General features: G+C 46.2%; 1 protein-coding gene across 1 annotated transcript in view; it reads left to right on the top strand.

Moving 5' to 3' along the window:
- RFTN1 (raftlin, lipid raft linker 1) overlaps window positions 1-20,278 on the top strand; it is a 62,132-nt gene continuing 41,854 nt past the window's right edge. Inside the window, exons 1-3 of the mRNA XM_033212746.1 lie at window positions 1-406; window positions 7,788-7,991; window positions 19,614-19,729. Coding sequence (XP_033068637.1) covers window positions 208-406; window positions 7,788-7,991; window positions 19,614-19,729 — 519 coding nt within the window. The 5' untranslated portion in view covers window positions 1-207. The remainder of the gene's footprint in view (window positions 407-7,787; window positions 7,992-19,613; window positions 19,730-20,278) is intronic.

Raw genomic sequence — 20,278 nt, 5'->3', positions numbered from 1 at the left:
TTCCTTTTGTTTGCCTCACAGATCCAGGAGGCTGCAAGCCAGGGCCTGAAATTCGTTGGTGTTATACCTCAGTACCATTCCCCTGTGAATTCAGCAGGCAGCAGCGCTCCGGTGTCTACTGCCAACAGCACCGAGGATGCCAGAGATGCAAAAACCGCACGTGGGGATCACGCGTCACTGGAGAATGAGAAGCCGGGGACTGGGGACATGTGCGGTGCTCTGGCTGGGGGAAATCAAAGCCCAGAGTCCAGCTCAAGCCCCAGAGGGGAGGTGCCCATCGCCGAGCAGCCCAGCTCACCCTCCGGAGAGGCAGATGGTGGAGAACTTTCACCACGGGGGGTGAGCAAGACACTGGATGGACTGGAGAGCGACCCCTTGGAGGTGCATGAAGAGCCACTCTCAGGGAGTAAGTATGTCAGCACTGGGAGTTTTGACCCGCTTAAAGAGCAGTTAACAGCTTTTCATTAATCCCCATGGTATCTCAGAGAAAAAGGAATGGAATTAGAGTGTAGAGACAGCAGTCCATCAAACAGGAGACACTTTATCAAGCAGTTATCTGTGCCACCTGACTGTTTACTTACTGAAGTTGTGACTTCTGGGGAGTACAGAACCACATGAAATTGACTTACAGTTTGCTCCAAAATGTCGCGTTTGAAGTGGATTCTAGACTGTGAGTTCTTTTATCTCCTGTGCTCTCGAAATTGCCCTTGAATTATCCAGCTTTCACACAGGAAGTGTCAGCCTGCCAGGCACCAATGAAAACCTACACACCACTTGTTAAAATACCTGCCTAAAGCAAGACATTTTACAGCTGAGCAAACCGGGGTTTAGAGGGGAAATCTGTTGCCCAGTCTGGAAATAGGCAGTTCGGGCATATGAATCCAGGTGGACTTACCCACCATCCCTTCACGCCTCTCTGCTTGGTCTTTCCTGTGTGATAGAATAATAAGATTTACTGAGGTCCTTAACAAGATTTACAGGGAGCAAAGTTTCCCTCTGTTTCTCTGTATTGCCTTTTTTCTCTACTTTCTTCAGGAAATCTACCATCCACACTTCCCCCTTTCTCCAGGAAATCTAGCATCCAGTCATTTCCTGAGAGCAAGGTACTTGCATGAGCCTTGTGGCACCTTCTAGCCTTTGGAAGGCGAACAGGTATAAAGACTGACAGAAGACCCCCAGGGCTTAGGAGGGCTTTCTGTTTAGGACTTTCTGGCTGATCTCCCAGGTTAATATTGTTATTATCATTTATTTACTAATTCTTGAAATTAGCCTCTTAATGTGATAATGAACAGGTGCTGCTTCAAGAAGGGGAAACAGTCTCTTTTGTTACATCAGAACTTCTTGAGAAGAAAATTATGAGATGGTTAATTCCAGGGGCTTACTTGCAAAGTTGACTTAGAGGGAGACATTGGAGCTGCCTCAGTGCTGTGATATAGTAAGACTATTTAATCAAGGCATTGAGCCTTCTTACTATGCACTGAAGTAGAGCTCTTTGTGTGATTTTTTGCTGTTTGAGGCAGATACCTGCTGCCCTCATGGAGTAGCTGAACATGCATTTAAGCCCAGTGTGTCCTCCTCATGAACACCCAGGTCTTAGTCCAGAAACCTCCATCTTCCCATGGAGGTTGGGCTGGATGTGTGTGCTCTGAATCCTGGGCGGGAAGATGGACCTAACTGGAGTCCTTCTCTAAGTCCAGGACTGTGGGAGGGCGAGGGCCAGGCCAGGCAGAGGCCCCCAGGAGAAAGGGCAGGAGTGACGGAGAGGTGGGGAGCATGGTGCTCAAGAATCTAGCATCTGTTTACATTCTAGCCTGCCTTCCATGCCTCAGTTTCCCACTCTGTGAAATAGGGATAGAACGATAATTTCTCATGGAAAGGTTAAAGATGTACATTTAAAGCACTCAGCACTGTTTGACTCATGAGTATGAGCTGCTATTACTGGGGTACAGGCTCGTAGTCCTGACGCTTGACCTCTACCTCTCATGGAATCTTGGCTTTGAGAAAGGAGGCATTTACTACTGAGGTTTCCTCAGGAGTTTTCAGATCCTTCCTGTGTTCCAGAGCCCACCTTCCTCCGAGACTCCTTCCAGACTTCCTGCCTTCTGTGAGAGGATTATTCACTGGAACCTCCCCAGGTGCCCAGGATCTTCCTGCTACCCTGTGGCCACTCACCTCCCTCACCCAGAATCTCGCCTGATGGCTGAACACACAGAAAAATTGACACCCAAAGCATTTTGGCCCCAATCCCATCACCCAAGTCCCTGTTCTCTCCTGGAGAAACAGACCCTGCTGGGGAGGAATGGGTGAATGCATGTGTTTCTGGAGGTGTTCAGCCCACCAATGGATGAGAATTTCAGTCTGCAGGGGCAGGCCAGGAAAAGGGATTAAAGCCTCCTTCCAGCCCAGTCTCCCTAGGCAGGTAGACACTGCCTGTCTCTACACATAAAGCAGTCCCTTTATCTCTCTGCTCGGGCTGCAAATCTCTGGAATTTAGGCAGCTCACTGTATCCCTTTCTCCTCCTTTGGTGGAATAAATGAGCCTTTGGGTTTTTCATACAGGGATCATTTCACATATAGGCCTTTCACTGGTCACGATGGCAGTCACCCTCCAAGTGCACTATTCTGTGTCCTCCTTGTGTTATCTCAGTTACTCCTCACAAAAGCTTTATGGCAGAAGATGCTATTACTATGTCCATTTTACAAATAGGGAGCGTCACCTTTTATACCTCTATACAGTTAAATTTCTTTATCACAGCTTGAGCATTTGGCCTCCCTGAAGGCTGAACGTCCAGGGACCCTGTCCCCACGGGTTGTGACCCTCACCTGACCCCCGGCGTCTCTCCCAATCTCTCTCCTGGGAAGTCCACTCCCCATCACTCCCCCACAGGCACACACGGTGCCCCCCAGGCACCCCTCCCCACCGCCTGCTCAGCTCCCAGCTTGCCTTCTCTCGGGGCCCCCTAACGAGGGTGAAGTGTTTTTACTCCTCTTCTGCCAGGTGGGCTTAAATAGGCAATCACAGCAAGACAATTAAAAAAAAATCCAGAGGGAGTCTCCCTCCTCTTCCCTCCTTCTCCTCAGTTAATTTATTTCCTTTAGAGGAGGCCTTGGGGAGAGGAATCTAGGCAGTGCCTGCTCAGACAGGACTTTCCAGTGGATTCTCTGTGCGGAAGCAGGGGCAGGACGTCTCTCCCCATCTCTGCGGGCTCTGCGCAGCCGTCACGCCTCCTTGCCCCTGTAGGTTCTGGGGGAGGCCCGCCGTGTGTCGTGTGTTCCTCTTCCTGCTCACTGACTTTTATTTCCTGAGCTTGGGGAGTTTCCTTTTGGTTGGAGGTCCATGCTGTGCCATGATCACCTGAGCCTGTGCAGGGACTGCCTCAGCATCTCCGTTGCCACAACTTCCATCAGAGAAACCAGGAGGCTAGACAGGTTCACGAAAATTCTAATCATTCTCACTGTCACCAAAATAAGTCTTCTAAGCACTGCCCTTCCTACCCTGAACCTCCTCACTTAAAGGCTTAGAAATGTCAGCCTGAAACCCAAGCCTGTGATGCCAATTATGTTTCAAGCTGAGAGGATTTTATTCAGCAGCCCTCCCTGGCTGCCAGCTCATTGTGAATGGCCAAAACCTGGGGGTGGGGCTTTCCTGATGTTAGGGCTCCTTCCTCCCCACTCCCTCAGGTTAGTTGGACCCCAGGATGCATCCCCCTCCCAGATCTGCCACCTGCCACCATCTTTCTCACCTTTCACTCTGTTCGTTAACAAACAGCTATTGAGTTCCCACTTGTGGTCACCAGCCCCTGCCTTCTGTGTCCTGATGAAATTGGCCTCTGTTAGATTTGGGAAAGAGCCCAGAGTTTGGGGTTTGGAAGACCCTTGGTTGTGCTGCTAACAGGCTCATGACTTCTGGGGGATCCGCTTAACGCTTCTGGGCACAGAACCAGTGCCACCCCCTCCCATCAAGGTTGGGAGAGTCACATGAGATGGTGAAGGTGAAAGGCCCTATAAATATGGGACACATGCCTGTGGTTGTTGTCCATACAAGTGGATTCCCATGGATTTTTGTGCATGCAGCATTCCCTGCACTTTGCCTTTCCCTGCTGCCCTGGCAAGCAGGCCTCACGCTGGCCCAGAGGTGCCCTGCTATTAGTAGCCAAGTCTGAGCAAAGCTTGAGCAGCCTTGCCCAGATCTAGGCATCTGGATGGAGCAGTCTGGGGCCCTTCTACCCTCCTGCCTGCCTCGCCACCATGGTGCCCACTGCCTCCCTTCCCAATGCAAACCTTTCTGCTTAGTTCCTTCTGCCCATGACCTCAGCAGCCTGCAGTCCCCACCCAGCTTGGGCTGCCCAGCCAAGTGTGATGCCACTTGTTCCTTCCAGTGCAGCTAACGACCAGCTGCCTCGTCCTCCCACATCTAGCCCTTGGAGCCCCAGCTTTTCAGCCAGGCTCTAAACTCTTTCTTCTCTCCAGACCACAGGTCTCCTGGGACAGCAGGGCCTGCCAGTCCCCTGCTTACCCTCAAGACCTGGGCTCTCTGGGGCCCCACCTGAAGGCAAACTGCAGCCTTCCATCCTGTGCCTGAGTCCCCACGCCCAGGCACAGACCTCAGGGTTGGACACCTGCCTCTTTCCTCCCCACTCCCTAGTAGCCTGGCAAGGCCTGAATGGACCAGGCTCCCAGGCCAGCAGGACTCAGCCACCCCTACCCTTGGGCCCCACGCTCCCTTAACCTGCCCTCACTTTCTCCTCTGGTTGGCTTAGAGGTTAATACAGTGAACACATGTATAACAGGAGGGATCTAAATGAGACAAGGTGGGGGAAAGGGAGAGACGAGAAGACAGTCCCAATGCTCCTTGGGTGCTCTGCCAGTACAGTCCTTCAGCTACTCCCAGAATGTTCTCAACCCCTTTGGGACTCACTGTCCCATATCTGGAAAAATCTTCCAGCTGGTCATGGCAGAGTCACAGAGCAGCTGAGAACATTTAAACAAACATGGGGCTTCTTTTTGGAATCTTTGGTGCTTGCTCACGTGAGGATGTGTGTTGGAGAATGAGAATATTAAAACATCAGAGGACATCACTTTTGGACAGTTTCTCTTGGCTGGTTTCCATGTGGGTAGAGAAAGGACTGGGGACAAGGAGATGATGGGACAGAGGAGTGTACAAGGGTTACGCATGTGCAATCAGGTTTCTCCCAATATTTCATTGCTGCTGGTGCTTTGGCGGCTCTTCGTCCCAATGCTGTTTCCTTTTCCTGAGAAACTGATTTCTGTCTCTGGTTTCAGTCTGACCCCCTGGGGAAGATCAAGCTGGGAAAGCTGTTAGCACTATCTACCTTTTCTGAGGGTCTCTGTCTTCCTCCACTACACCCCCAGCATTCTCACTTCTCCTTTGGCCTTCCCCTTTTTCTGGTTCATTACGCATTTGGGAAAGTTGTGTTTTTGTCTTGCCACGGAGTGCCAGTTCCTTCTGTGTGATCAAGTGTTACCATGTAGTTTTGAACTTTAGCCACTTCCAAATTCCCCACCTACTTCTCCCATGCAGAGGCTGTGATTTCTTTTTTCTCCCTAATTCATTTACATTGTAGCAGGTTGCAGCGAGTGTTGCTGTGGCCCATGTTGGGGTCACAGCTCTGGCTAAGCCCATAGCTTCCTTAGCCTCTCTGCCTGCTGACATTCTAGAGAATGGGCCCTGGGGAATGAATGATTCAGGAGTGACTTTCAATTCATGAGTAAAATGTCCCACTGTCCTTGCTCTTGGTGGGAGAATCTGAGGTGTGTTTTACACTGTGTCTTAGGGCCCCTGTTGGGATTGAGCCCTAGTTGCCCCAGCGGTAACATGCTGTTCAGTGCATTCATTCACTGGTATCATCTCCATCTCCTCCCTGTTTTCCATTCCTGCTCCTTCCCTCTTTCCTGGGATCTCTTCCCAAATAAACTACTTGCACAGGAAAGCTTGCAGGGTCTGCTTTAGAAGGAATCCAGATAAACTCAGGAACTCACTAAAACCTTGCTTATGCTCTTGCCCTCGGTAGCTGCAGCTTTTAATTGAACCCATGACACCCAGGACTGGAAAACACCCGATCATCCAGTTCACCTCCTGCCCACCCCAGCCCTAATTTATGGCTGGATTCCTTCCATTACAAACCTCATCTGTGTCACTCCATTTCTAAAGTTTGTATTTTGAAGTCACAGGCTAGTCTGCTGATTGCCAGCTCTATACACCAAGACCTAATTTCTGGTGTGGAAGTACTTCCGGGCTGGAGATGGCTTCCTGAGTAAGCAGGAGGGCTGATAAAAGCAACTTGGGATGGGGATAATGAACAGGCTAGAATTGGTGTTGAAAATCCAGGTGGCCACTTCCAAAGATGGGCACCTTCCTTTCCTAGTTGTTCTATTGGATGGAAAGCCTAAAATGGCTGCTGTTCGTTCGGGTATTGCTGATGACAAAGCAATATGGCCCAGTGTTGGTCCCTAGAGATCTCTGCTGGTGTTCGCTCAGATGGGGCTGTGAGAAGACTTTGTGACCTATGTGAGATAATCTTAGATGTTAGATGAACATATTTGGTGTTAATGTGCTTTATCGTCACCCCTTGTTTTTGGCAAGTGGTAGTGGACTGCTGTCACAGTCATGAAACAAAGTTTCCTTTTTAAAAAAAAAAAAGTATTTAAATAAAGGAAAGTGAGTCAATTAAAAAAAATCAACTAGTACTTGGATACCACAAAATATTGTGAGATACTGAAATTTGAGGAACAGCATCAGAGAGTGTGGGTTCAGGTGTCTCATGCAGGGAGCATGAATGTGCTTTGTCCTTCTTGCTAATGTCAACCATTGTTTATGACCTTTAAATTCTTGTTTCAAAGAAGGGTGGGGATTTTCTTATGATTTAACAAGATATTTTTGGAAACCAAAGCATATTCCTGACTAGCCTGTGTAAGCAAGACTTTTTAAGCTGGGTCAACTGATTGCTTGACTAAATGAGGAGCACAAAAATAGACTCTCAGACTTAGATTGAAATTCCAGGTATTTGCTTCTGGAGGCTGCTACTGCTAACCCATGCCCAGCCGCACGTAGGCAGGCGCGGCTCAGCTGCTGGGTGGCAGTGATGATTGATTGCTGAAGAACTGAGCTATAAATGAAGGAACCGAAAGCTCGGCGCCTCATCCCTAGTGCCTTCTTGGCTGTTTGGACCGACCTGCCACTCCAGGCAGGAACTCTCATTTACGGGAACATATTTATTTTTACATATCAATGATGTATTTTTGATGTACTTGATTAAGTATTATGGGTTCAGCCCCAGGAAACACTACTGCAGTTTATAAATAGTGAGTTCAGGAGTGTACAAGGTTCCTGGAATTAGAGCAGTATTTTTGTTTTTATGTGTCTCTGTACATTTACTTTTTCAAAGACCACTCTCTCCCAAATATGTCTGCTTTTATTTCTAAAACACATCTTTGTATGATTTTCTAGAACCATCTGCTATGTTCTTTTCTCAAACACCTAGCTGTGAACATTAATCCCAGATAACAGCTATTCATTATATTCCAGATTAAAAACCTAAGTCCCCCATCAGAAGCCCAACCTTTCAGGTCCATGTTACTTTAAGCCAGCCTCAACTTACTACTTGGAATGAGGCTTTATTATCTGGCAGCAATACAGCCTCACAGAGATTACAGCATTCATCATCTCATTTATTCAGGCTCCTGAGAGATTCCACTAAACCCGATGAAGCAGATTTTTATCATCAGTTGACCTCTTTTCTCTCCACTGCCTTTACAAATCCCAACAGAAATGGAGATCTTCACCCTTTTCAACAAACCGAAAAGCCATCAGAAGTGCCGGCAATACTACCCTGTCACCATTCCTCTCCGTGTCTCCAAGAATGGCCAGACAGTGAACGGCTTGGACGCCAACTGGTTAGAGCACATGAGCGACCACTTCCGGAAAGGAGGCATGCTGGTGAACGCAGTCTTCTACCTTGGAACGGTGAACGGTATGTTTGGAATTCACAGTCCTCGGGTGGCCCTTTGTGAACTTGGCTTCTAACTCTTGAAATCTTAGTCCCTCTTCAGAGCCTGCTTCATTCAGAAAGCTCTGCAGCCAATAACCATGCTGCATTTTATTTCTAATTAACACATCTTGAGGAACTTTCCATAAAGCCCAGGGCCTGTGCTCTCTAAACCTCTGTAGGAGTCAACCAGGTATCTTCAGAAATGACAGAGAAAGTGGAGTGATTCTATTTCATCGAAGGTGGCCTCAGTCTCTGTTGCTTTTAAAGGCTTTTAAAAAGATTGTTCCCTGGATTTGTTAATTACCCCCTGGGATTGTGCCATTCCAAAGTGCAAATTGTTTGTAGACACTATTACAGTTGAAGTAGCAGTAGCAGCACCTTGAAATTAACAGCAGAGAAATAAATTGAACAGCCTGGTTTCTGTAAGCTCCACTGAGACACACACTGTTCCCAGGTCTCCCAGCACCCAGTACGCCCTCCCCAGTAATGTGTTGTCTCTAGTGGTTTGCTGCATGGGATAGCACTATTGATGTCAGCTCTCCTAAGGCAGAAAGTCTGCCCACAGTGGGAAAATGTGTCAAACAAAAAAGGGCTTTGGGCTAACGAGAAGGCAAGTTGAGTCACCAGGGTGTGTCAAATCTGGGAGGCAATTTGGGGAGTGGGACCAACGTGCCAGCACGTGCATATCCTGAGGGCTGCCAGTCAGCAGGATTCCTAAGTGAAACATAACACTAAATTCGTCAATCCCAGCAAAACCTGGCAGGGGGCGTCAACGGTACCGTGTGTTGTTGTTGAGCCGTTTTCTCTCAAGCATTAGCAGAGTCATGAACAGAGTTTGGATTCTACATTGTTTGCAGTCCTTGAAATGCCAGCAAGTATCCTGAGATCCTGAATTCTAAATGAATGTACTTTAAATCATCCAAAGCCTTAGAACATGATAGAGCAGAGACAGGTCTTAATTTTGCATGCAAGTCTCTAAGTATCATTGTCTAATGTTGACATGTTATCATAGTAGCAGCAGGTGTTGTATAGTGTAATGGTCCATAACCATTTGTTGAATGCATGAATGACACAAGAAAGGTGATTGGCTTGTTAAGAATACATCCAGAGCAGGGCTGTCCAATAGAAGTGCCCGTGATGATGGAGGTGTTTGTTCTGTATCTGGGTTGTCCAGTATGGCGGCCACCAGCTGCCTGCGGCTACAAAGCACTTGAAATATGGATACTGCAGCTGAATAATTGAGTTTTAAAATTCATTTAACTTTCATTAATTTAAGTTTAAATAACTCTATGTGGCTAGTGGCTAGGGTCACTGGTCAGTGTGCACTTGGTCAGTGCAGTTCTAGAATATCATGTCTTTAATACAACTAATGTAGGGTTACTTCTGTGCCCTAGTGGCAAGGTGGGTAACCTCTCTCTACACAAGGAAGCCCTCCATGGGTACCTGCAAAGTTCCCCAAAGCCAGGGATTGTCAGAGTCTGGTTTGAGATGCATCATAAAACACCAGTCGTGGTACGTGCTTGGGGCCAACTTGGGACAGATGTTTACAGCCTGACTTACCAGTGTCAGGGGAGGCCAGGGAGGAACCTTTGGCTCCCTATTTCCTGCAGGGACACCCCATTGCCTGTCTTGGGTTGTGGCAACAGTGGCTCCTTTCATCCCCTCTCGGTGCCCACAGATGCTCTCTGTGGCCATGCATAGTTTTACATTCCTCCCTAGGAAACTGATGGTTAGTTGTTGAAGGTGTATAGGGAGGTGCTGGAGATAGTGGATACCCAGGTGGCCACTTGGAATTTCTTCCCCTCTTAGGAAAACTAGGGCATCAAAAGGAAGGTTTTCTCTTTGACCCCACTGCCTGAGCATGTCAGGGGCCCTAAGACCCCCAAGAAAGAACACCTGGAACGTTCACAAACCCATTTACTGTTCCTCTGCCATCATGGTTTGGCGATCAGGGCTGAGTTAGCCCCCTCTACTCCCCATCACCCTACTCTTCAACCTGGAGTCCACAAATGCAGACATCTTAGATGGCTTTTTCAGATTTGACGTGAGTGTTTGAAATACTGTTATAGCCTCCCTTGGCTTTAACCGCATTAAATTCATTCTTTCTGCCTTGAAGATAGAACATGAACTTTTCCCTGGCAAGCGCAATCATGAAGTCCTCCACAGGGTCCAGGCATTTCCCTATATACAGCCCATATCTTAGAGCTCCACCAGTAGCTGTTCGTATCTATATGAGGGAGGGCTGCAAAATGCTCAGAACAAAATGAATTGAAACCCACTCTGATTTTAGACATGATTTCACCCTTTATTTTGGGAGGGAGAGTGTGACTGGGAGTAATGCTTACTGGGTTAGGGTGTTTCTGCTCTGGAAAAGTTCAAGGTTTCCGTTGGCCAGGGATGAAATACGTGTGTGTTCTTTTCCCAGAATTAAGAAAAAAAATGGCAAGCTAATCATAATCATAAGAGGAACCTATTTCTAATGAGATAATTAGTGTCCTTACAAATAAATCTGGCAGAGCTAGAAGCACATCTTTAAGCTGTTTGCCATCTGGAAAGGCACCAGTCATGACTCTTAGAGATTTATACTCCAAAGTATTTTCCACAGAGTCATAAAGCTCATGAGAACTTTGTCCCATAAACAAGGTGATGTTTCAGCCCAAATTACCCAGTGCAGACTCCAGAGCTTCTGTTCTCGAGGCATTACTCCCCTCCCCATGCCTCCCACTCCAGGACATAGAAAGACTTGTACATTCCTCAAGTTTGGGCTCCTGCTCATGGTCTCCAGGACTCCTCTCCCTGGGTCATTCATTACATCTTAGAATCACCAGGTGTCTTGGGCTGGGGGAGGCTCTGCCCATGAGCTCTGGCAAGCTTAGGGCACAGAGGAGGGGTGTAGTGATGACCGTGGACACCTAGCGGGTGCTTTGTGTGGGTGCTGGGCTCAGCAATTCAAACTTAGCATTGACTTCATCCTCGCAGTACCTCAGTGAAGTAGGTACTGTTGTTATGCCTGTGTTATAGCTGTGGAAACTGAGGCACAGAGACATTATGTCATTGTCAAGGTTACTGGCTAGTAAGAGCAAGAAGGTGGCAGAAGAAAGAAGGGAGTAGGCAGACAAAAGGACCATGAGGTGGGCGGGATAGAACAGAAAAGATGTGGCTACGCTATCAGGAGTTGTGGCCCCCAGCAGGACCTTGGCAACCCTCTTGATGGGGAAAGGAGGACTCCAAGGTTACTCTAAGGAGGTAGCAGGACCCAGTGGGAAGTAAGAATGAGTCCAGGGACCCTATAGCAGAGCAGCCCGGCACTCAGGAACATGTCAGCCAGTGAGATGAAGGCCAGGTTCTCTATTTCTACAGGATGGGAAATACCAGGAGGAGAGACCCCACGCTGAGCTGGCTGTTGTGGAGGAGTTGGGTGGGAGTCAGGCGTTCAGGGTAAGATTGAGGCTGCCCAACCCTGAAGACTCAGTGAGGAGGCTGATTTTTCACAAGGCCTCTGGGCCTGCAGAATTGCTGCTGGCCATCACCAGCCACTGAGGCTGCTGCCGCTGCCACCATCTCTCTTGCCCTGCCTTGCCCAGCATTCCTCTTGTTCTGTCCTATCCCCTGCCCCCAACTACCCTCTTTGCCCTGCCTTCCCTGCCCCACCCCCCTGCCTACTCCTGCTCCTCGTCCCTCATACCCTTGGCCTGTCCTTGCCCTTTCCTACCCTGCCAGTCCTCCATCTCTTTGTTTCAGAAATGGCCTTTGCAACTGATGATCCAAACCAGAATCTACTCCAGCAACAGTCAGCGTTTGCGGTGACTGTATCCTCACTTCTCTTTTTGCCTAGAAGAGCCCTTTTTTCTTTTCCTGACTGCTTGAAAGGAATCTAGCCTCTCATTCTGCAGAATGGCCTGCATGATGCATTTCTCCAACCTCTATTTCTCGTAACCTGGAAGTTAGTTCTAAGGCCTTGGTAAATTAAGGATTATGACAAGAATCCATTCCAGGCAATGTGTTCTCCACGCTGCATCACATAGGGGTCACGTGACACCCAGATGTCTCTCTGTTCCCACCTTTTAAAAGATTCGGTCTCCCTTGAGACTTTCTCCGGTGCCCCAGCTGCATCTAAATCCAAGTTAACACTTGGTATTGGTATTTATACCACCTTTTTTGACACCTAGCGTATCCTCCATGACCATATATTTGCAAAATACATATGTAAACCACATGTACATGGTTTAAATAAATATGTATTAAATATGTGGGGTATAACTTTTATATAGACATATTCACAACCAACCCCCCAGGCAGGTCCTTACTTTTTGTACTTTCTTAACATCACAGTGCCTGTATAAAGAAGGCAACTAATGAAAGTTCTGGATGATGCTCAGTAATGCCAGTGGTGATGGGAGAAAAAGCTGATATTGGAGTGTTTCACCAGGAATCTACAGGTTTTAGGGTAAGACTGGTAACAGAGGGAGAATGAAGTAGTAGCAGGTGTTTCTGCTAGCCACTCCCTTGGGACACCACCCATCTCTAGGAATGTCTGGCCTAGTGGTTATAGACAGGGCTTCTATTTCAAAGAAGCCACTAAATAATGTAGGGACTAAATTGCACATATGCTATTAATGCATTTTCTCCATGTGTCCATAGGACACCATTAAAAAAATTTTTATTGCAGTTTAGCACACATGTAAAAAATTATACAGATCACAAGGATATGTACCTCAGTGGCTTTTCACAAGGTGAGCACACATGTCACCAGCACATAGATCAAGAAATAGAACAGATCAAGCCCCTAGAAGCCCCTACATGTCCCACGCTGTTTCTATCCCCCCAGGGTAAGCACAGTCCCTACCTGAAACACTATTGATGAGTTTTGAACTGTATACAAACTTTATATGCTTATCGTTGTGGAATTCGTCCACATTTTTACATGTAATTGCAGACCATTTTCTCTCATTGCTGTGTGCTCTCCCATTGTGTCAAATACACAGCTATATATATAACTTAGCCATTTACAAGCATTTTTTTAATTTTATTTTTTTGCCCCATATAGGACAGCATGGCATCTGTACAGATGTGGCCCCAAACAGAAGCCCTAAGCCCATCTCATTGTGCTCCGACTGAAATCTCATCCTAACCACCAAGGCAGAGAGAGTACGGTGCAGTGGTCAGAAAACACCAGCTCTGCAAGGGTAGAAACCTAGCCTGTTTAGCACCTACCTCCAGTTCCTCAAACAGGGTCTGCCTCATCATAGTAGTAGCTCAGTAAATGTCTATTGTTGAAAACGGGTAGGTTTTAGGATCAAACAAATCACATTTCAGATCTGGTTTGGCCTTTGTATTCCATATGAACACGGACTAATCATTTAACTCGGTTGTCTACCCACAAAAAGGGAATGACAACTCTTACAGAATTTTGGGGAGGATTCAATGAAAAGCCTTGAACTGCACCTGGCAGAGTGCCTCACATCCAGCTAACACTGAATCAGAATGTTTCTTCCCTATCTGGTCAGTTCAATGGTGCTGCAACTTGCAAGCTAACCCTTTTCTAGCTGAAGAGGAGTAATATCTTTTCTAGATTATTCAGTGCCTCAAATTGAGAATGTAGAAAGGCAGGCAGACCCAGAGCAGCCGTGGGTGTTCAAGAAGCAAGAGAAGGCAGCGCCTTGCTCATTCTTTGGTTAATAGAGCAACTTAGCTGCGGGGTGATTGGGAAGCAACATGGCACCGTTACCTGGGATTGGTTGAGCAGTGATTACATTTGCCATGGGATCACATGTCATATGACTGCATGTGCAATTGTGCTTATGCAGTTGGCCAGTGCCAATCCTGGAATCAAGGTGGTGCCAAGAGCACTGCAGCCTCTGATCGAGAGAAGGTGCCCTCAGAGAGTCAAGAGCATCTGTTATGCCAGCTACTCCAGGGTAGACAATCTAGTCCAGTCTAGCTTGTTTAAAGGAGAATAGTAACACTTTGTTTTTAACCCTGCAAAAATAGACCAAATGCATTGACCGCTTGTCATGGCATGCACATTCAGGCTAGACTTTGGCAAAGCATAGCACCCTAGGGCTGAGCCTGAAGGTTAGCTTGATAGACAGAGTCTTAATGTCTCAGAGGCTGCAGAAGAGTGGTTGCCTCATAGAATTTACCTCTTGAAATAATATGACAAATCTCCTTTTCCCACATCCTTCTTGTAAGCCATAAGCTTGGAATATTAAGGTGGCCTTTTACCAAAAGACCAACATCAAATATTTATACAGTACGAGGGCAGATAGCTTTTTGTGCACAGTAGGGAAGCATCTTCGCTTTAATAAAAAATGCAGTGATAATGGAATGTTTTCCATAGATGGAGGGCAGTTTAACCTTTTTACATCGGAGCCTTCACTCTAAGATAAACCTATTTATACCCAACTCGGTGCACATTATAGTGAGGCTGAGCCATGAAGGTAATGAGGAGACAAGGAGTGGACAAGGCCGTCAAAACAAGAGACTCTTTAAAAGCCCAGCTGTCTGCTCTCTGTGGTTCATTGACTTTTTTGCTGTTACAGATAACCAGATTTTGACAGCCATTCTGAACTTCATCCTCATGGTTAAGTAGGTGAATCAGTGCTCTGGATTCAGAATACTGGAGGATTAGGCTAAGGTGGGGAGACTGGGAAGCAGGCAGTGGATGAGGTGGGTGGATCTGGGTGTGTTCCTCCTTCATGCCCCCAAGCTAGCTGTAGCTTTCCCTGCTGACTACACAGCCCCACTCCCAGGCCTGACTCAGGAGGAAGGAGAGGAAGCCCAGCAGGGGATGGAGAAAAAGTCTGGATGGGCTGTGAGTGTCCCCTTCCCTCATCTGGACCTCAGCTCTGCCATGCTCGCCATGGGCAGGCTAAACACCATCAGATAATTTATGTTGAATTAGGCACTTAAATACTTAAAGCACATGGCAGGCACTTTTAAAGGGCTTGGAGGTTTTCCATTGAGAAGATCTGTAGGTAGAGGCTTTGGAAATTTGATGTAACATATTTTTGTAGAAGTCTTGAAGAAATGTGTGCTGTGTTGATACAATCCTGATGGAATCATTGAGTGTCTTCTGGTCTCAAGCATGCCCAGGTCAGGATTTGGGAGGGCTTTACTCAAAGGGGTCTCTTAGGACATCCCTAATGTGATAGGGGCTCCAGATGGACTCCTGGAGTGTTACCCAGAACTTAAAAAGTGAGCTGGACTATGGTCCATACTCACCTTGGACCCCAAAATACCTGTGACGTGATTTAGCTGTACAGCGGCTGTTTTTCCCTGATCACCTATGAAACATGTCTCTTAGGAGGCCATGGAATAAGCACATGGGAGAAACTTTTCAGCAAAGCAGATGAGAGGCAAGCTTAGCACCTGCCAAGGCTGTTTGATAACAGACTCTCAGGATAGGAAACAAGAAGCTGGAGCGTGTTATTGGTTTACCCATAGGGCTCTCACTTGAAATGGAGAATTACCTTATGTTGGGATAATATCAGGATAAGGCTGCTGTGCTCATTACCCTTACAGCCATGGTTTTGTTGAACCGGTTAGGCCTCCCTATTATTCTGGAATAAGGACCTATGCTAAGCAAAGTACCGTGGTCTTGTTTTTAGGTCTAGATTGGGCATTGTGTCAGTCAGCTATTGCTCCAATAATGCTGTGTAACAAACCACTTCAGAACTCATTGGCTTACAATGGAAACAATTTACTCTGGTAGATTTTGGGGTTGGCTGGAGCAGCTCTGTTGAGGCAGACCTGGTCTCAGCTGGGCTCCATTGGGGCAGCTCTGCTCCATTTGTCCTTCATCTCCCTAGAACCAACTGGCTAGCTGGGGCATGCCCTCTGAATGTAATGGCAAAGACACAAGAGGCCAAGCTCAACCACACATGTGCTTTTTATGCCTCTGCTTGCATTACACCTACTAATATCCCATTGGCCAAGCAAGTCAGATGAACAGAGCCCTAAATGGCTGGCCTCCCCACCAGTCAATTTAGTCTTAACTACCTTCTCTCCTGATTCTGCTGCTCACCTGGTCCTTGACTGTCCTTCATTTACTCTGCATGTCAGGCTGGCTGTCCCTTCCTCCTGGAACTCTCAAACCCTGCAGATCCATAGTCCTTGCTTGCTTAGTTCACTTGAAGTGGGGAGCCCTACCCTGATGCCTCTTTCAAAAATAGCCACCACCACTGTGTCCACTTTCACTCTCCCCTTGGCCCACTTGGTATTTTTCTAGGATTTGTCACCTCTGACATGGTGTTATTGTCTTCCTCCTCCACTGCAAGGTAAGCTTCATGGAGGCAGGGACTTTGTCTTGCTGCTTGTGAGATCTCTAGTGACTACAGGACTACTTGGCACATAATAGATTCCCAGTAGGTGTCATAATGAATGGCTGGAAGGTTATTCAGGGTAAACTTGAACTCCAGTAACATGTCACTCACCCTTCTGAGCCCCTATCTTCCATTTTTAGACTCCTCTAAGGAAAGTTTTTCTATTTAGATTATACTAATATCCATCTCCTCATAGTTTTACAAAACTCTTTGATTCTAGTTATGCCTTCAAGAGCCTTGTAGAGAGAAAAAGGACATTCTCTGTTATCTGTGTTGTCCATTTACTTGTGTTACACCCGATTTAACTTGTTAATAACCTCACGGAAAAGGAAGGATATAAAAGAAAACTCAAATTGTATGTAATTCCACCACCGGTAACTGCTGCTAGCATTTTGTGTATTTCCTTAAAGTTTGTCTAAACCGTTTTAACATAAAAATCCATATTGAGCTCATGTGGCAGTTTTATATCCTAGTTTTTCTCCATAATATTGTATCTAAAGCATTTTTCTGAATCATTCAATTCCCATGATATTTTTAGGGACAGCTTAGTGTTACACAGAAATCTCCAAATTTAACTATTTTTCTATGGTTAAATCTTTGGATTGTTGAACATTTAGATTAAGTTTTTAAGTAATTTTATAAGTAATGCTTGTAGATGGATATTTGATGGTATTGGAGGTTATTACCTCAAGATGGACAAGAAGGGTAAGCTTTCTGGGTGAAAGAGGATGGACTTTTTGTGGCAAGATCCTGCAAAATTGTTAAATTGCTTTCTAGAAAGACTTTCTAGAAAATTCCCTTAAGCACTATAAACTTTCCCATATCACCATACCTTTACCAGCAGAGAGAATTTTCTTTTCAAAATTTGTCACCTTGCTAAATAAAAAAGAAGTTGAGGCCTGGAGCAGTGGCTTATGCCTGTAATCCCAGCACTTTGGGAGACCAAGGATCACTGGAGTCCAGCAGTCCAAGACTAGCCTGAGAAATGTAGTGAGACCCCATCTCTACAAATAATAAAAACAGCTAGGGGTGGTGGCACGTGCCTGTGGTCCCAGCTACTGGGGAGGCTGTGGTGGGAGGATCACTTGAGCCCAGGAGGTTGAGGCTGCAGTGAGCCGTGATTGTGCCATGGCACTCCAGTCTAAGAGACAGAGTGAGACCCCATCTCAAACAAACAAGAAAAAAGAGATTGCAATTGTTTTTCAATGTTTACTGGCCATGGAAAGAGAAAGAGAATTAATTAATTGCTAGTTTATGTCCTTTGTTTCTAATGGTGTTTTAGTATTTTTAACTATCTGTAAAAGCTTTTTACATACAAAAATATTGAGCTTAGCCTTTATTTTTGTTATTGGTGTTGCAAATAATTTTCTCATGTTGATGACCTTTTGTTTATGGGGTCTGTTGGGAGCCCAAGCTAAATATTGTCATATATTCACATCTGTCAGTCTTTTTCTTTGTGATTCTAGAAAATACTGGGAGTTCCAGGAATTCCAGTGTGATTCAGGGGACTTTCTGAATTTGTCTCCCTTCCTCGCTGTGGAGGGGAAAAAAAAAAAAAGTCACATTATTATGGATTTGTCCTATTAAAAATTGTCCTTTTAAAAGAGCATATCATTGAAATGTGCTTTGTATGTGCGTTTGTTTACTAGGACTGTCATAAAAAAATACCACACACCGGGTGGCTTAAACAGACACTTACTTTCTCTCAGTTCTGGAGGCTAGAAGTCCATGGTCAGGGTTCCAGCAACTTCAGTTTCTGGCTAGGGCTCTTTTCCTAGCTTGCAGATAGCCACCTTCCTGCTGTGTCCTCACGTGGCTTTTCCTCTTTACACATGCCAGGTGAGGGAGAGAGAGGGCTCTGGTTTCTCTTCCTCTTCTAATAAGGACACCAGTCCTATTAGACTAAGGCCCCATCCCACCCTAGTTAAAGGAGGACTAGGACCTCATTTAACCTTAATTACCTTCCTAAAGGCTCTGTCTCCAAATATAGTCACATTGCGAGTTAGGGCTTCAACATACGAATTTTGGGAGGACACAATTCAGTCCATAATATTATGATTGAGCAGTGTTTATAGCATCAAATCTGGGAACCAAGAGAGATTGTCTGTCCATAATCCCACAGATGAGAGACTCATCCCTTGAAAGAGTCACATCACCTTTCATGATACAACCCAGCCCCAAACCACTTGCTTCTAAGTCAGTCTTCTTTCCCCAAATCCCTTATCAAAATGGGCCTAGGACATTTAGGAGCCATGTACCAAACAAAGGGGTAAAAGGTGCTTCCCTTAGTGTATTTTGTAGGGGCAAGGACTCTGCTCTGTATTTTTTTTTTTTGGAGATAGAGTCTCACTCTGTCGCCCAGGCTGAAGTACAGTGGTGGTATCTCGGCTCATTGCAACCTCTGCCTTCCAAGTAGCTGGGATTACAGGCACACCCCACCACGCCCAGCTAATTTTTTGTATTTTAGTAGAGATAGGGTTTCACTGTGTTGCCCAGGCTGGTCTCAAACTCCTGAGCTCAGGGAATCCGCCTGCCTTGGCCTCCCAAAGTGCTGGGATTACAGGCGTGAGCCACTGCACCCAGCCTGTTCTATATTTCTTTGTACCCTCATTGCCTAAGATAGTTTTTGATCATGCTATACATTTCATGTATACTTGTCAAATCGTACAAAGTTCAGAACCTGGTACATTGACTACAGCAGTGCCCAGGGAAACATTTCCAGTGGTAAATTATTTGGGAAAATTCCCCCTCCCTCACATTCCACCTCTTGACAAGAGCTGCCTAAAATGCTGTCTGGACAGCAGCCCACATCATGTGAACTTCCAAGAATGAACGCATCTAGAACGCATCTGACAAGCTCAGATCTGGTGTGTTATATCTCTTCCCTTTAAAAAAAAAACCCTCACCTAAATATAGTTTGCTTCTAAAAACTGTCTCTAAATGACTGTGTTTTACCCTGGATAAGTTCTCCCCAGTGCATCCTGACACTGGAGCATGAAAAGGAAGGTAAACGCGTGAAATCAAATGGTGATTGCTAACAATGAAATTTGGGCTCATAAATCAAGGATATTATTCAAAACTGTGAGGTAAATTAGCCTCATTCATTCTGATAGGGCTAGATAGACTCCATGGCTGTGTATGCCTTCTTTAATTAACATGCTGAAAAGATGTTCTGATTGGGATTATTAATGAATGCAGTGGAAATGTTTGCTGCTTAGAAGACTTCTGCCACAGACGGTTTACAAACCACCCCCCACCCCGCCTTTTTCTTTTTCCACAGATTCCTTACATGGCTTAACAGATGGAGTATTCATCTTTGAAGCTGTTTCCACAGAAGATAGCAAAACCATACAGGGCTATGATGCGATTGTGGTTGAACAATGGACCGTCCTGGAAGTAAGTGTGGGGTTGGCAGCCCTGCTTCTTTTGTTTAGACAGCAATTGTTTTATCCGCCTGCTCCATCTGACCGTGGGGCTGTTGCTCAGCTGTGGCTTTCTTCTGAGAGGGAGCTGACCTGGTAGGTCCTAGAAGGACCCCCTTAGTCCTTTCATTCCCCTCTTTTCCCACCCCCAGGTAGGGTGGGCCCCGCTCTTCCCTTTCTGCAGGAAAAGCACGTTGCCTGTGCCTGGCCATTTGGTGGAAAGAGACTTGTCTTTCATTAATTTGCATATAACTGACAACTCTAAGTGATATAAATGAGGCCACATAGTTTGTGACCTCCGTAATAATCAGAGCGGCATCGTTGTCAGAGCCAGACCCTGTGGCTCCCTCTGCCAGCTATCCTTAGAGTTATGCACATGAGCTCACTTAATCTTCACAATAAGCCTTTTAAGTAAATACTGTTATTGCCCCTGTTATATAGATGAGGAAACTGAGGCACAGAGAGGTTAGGTCACTGGTCCAAGATTACACATTAAATACTGAAGAATGTATTTGAGAAATGT

The sequence above is a fragment of the Trachypithecus francoisi genome, unplaced genomic scaffold (assembly GCF_009764315.1).
Source record: "Trachypithecus francoisi isolate TF-2019V2 unplaced genomic scaffold, Tfra_2.0 Lachesis_group0, whole genome shotgun sequence".
NCBI classification, from domain to species: Eukaryota; Metazoa; Chordata; class Mammalia; order Primates; family Cercopithecidae; genus Trachypithecus; species Trachypithecus francoisi.
The sequence above is the reverse complement of the archived record's forward strand: the minus strand, read 5'-3'. Positions and strand labels throughout refer to the sequence as shown.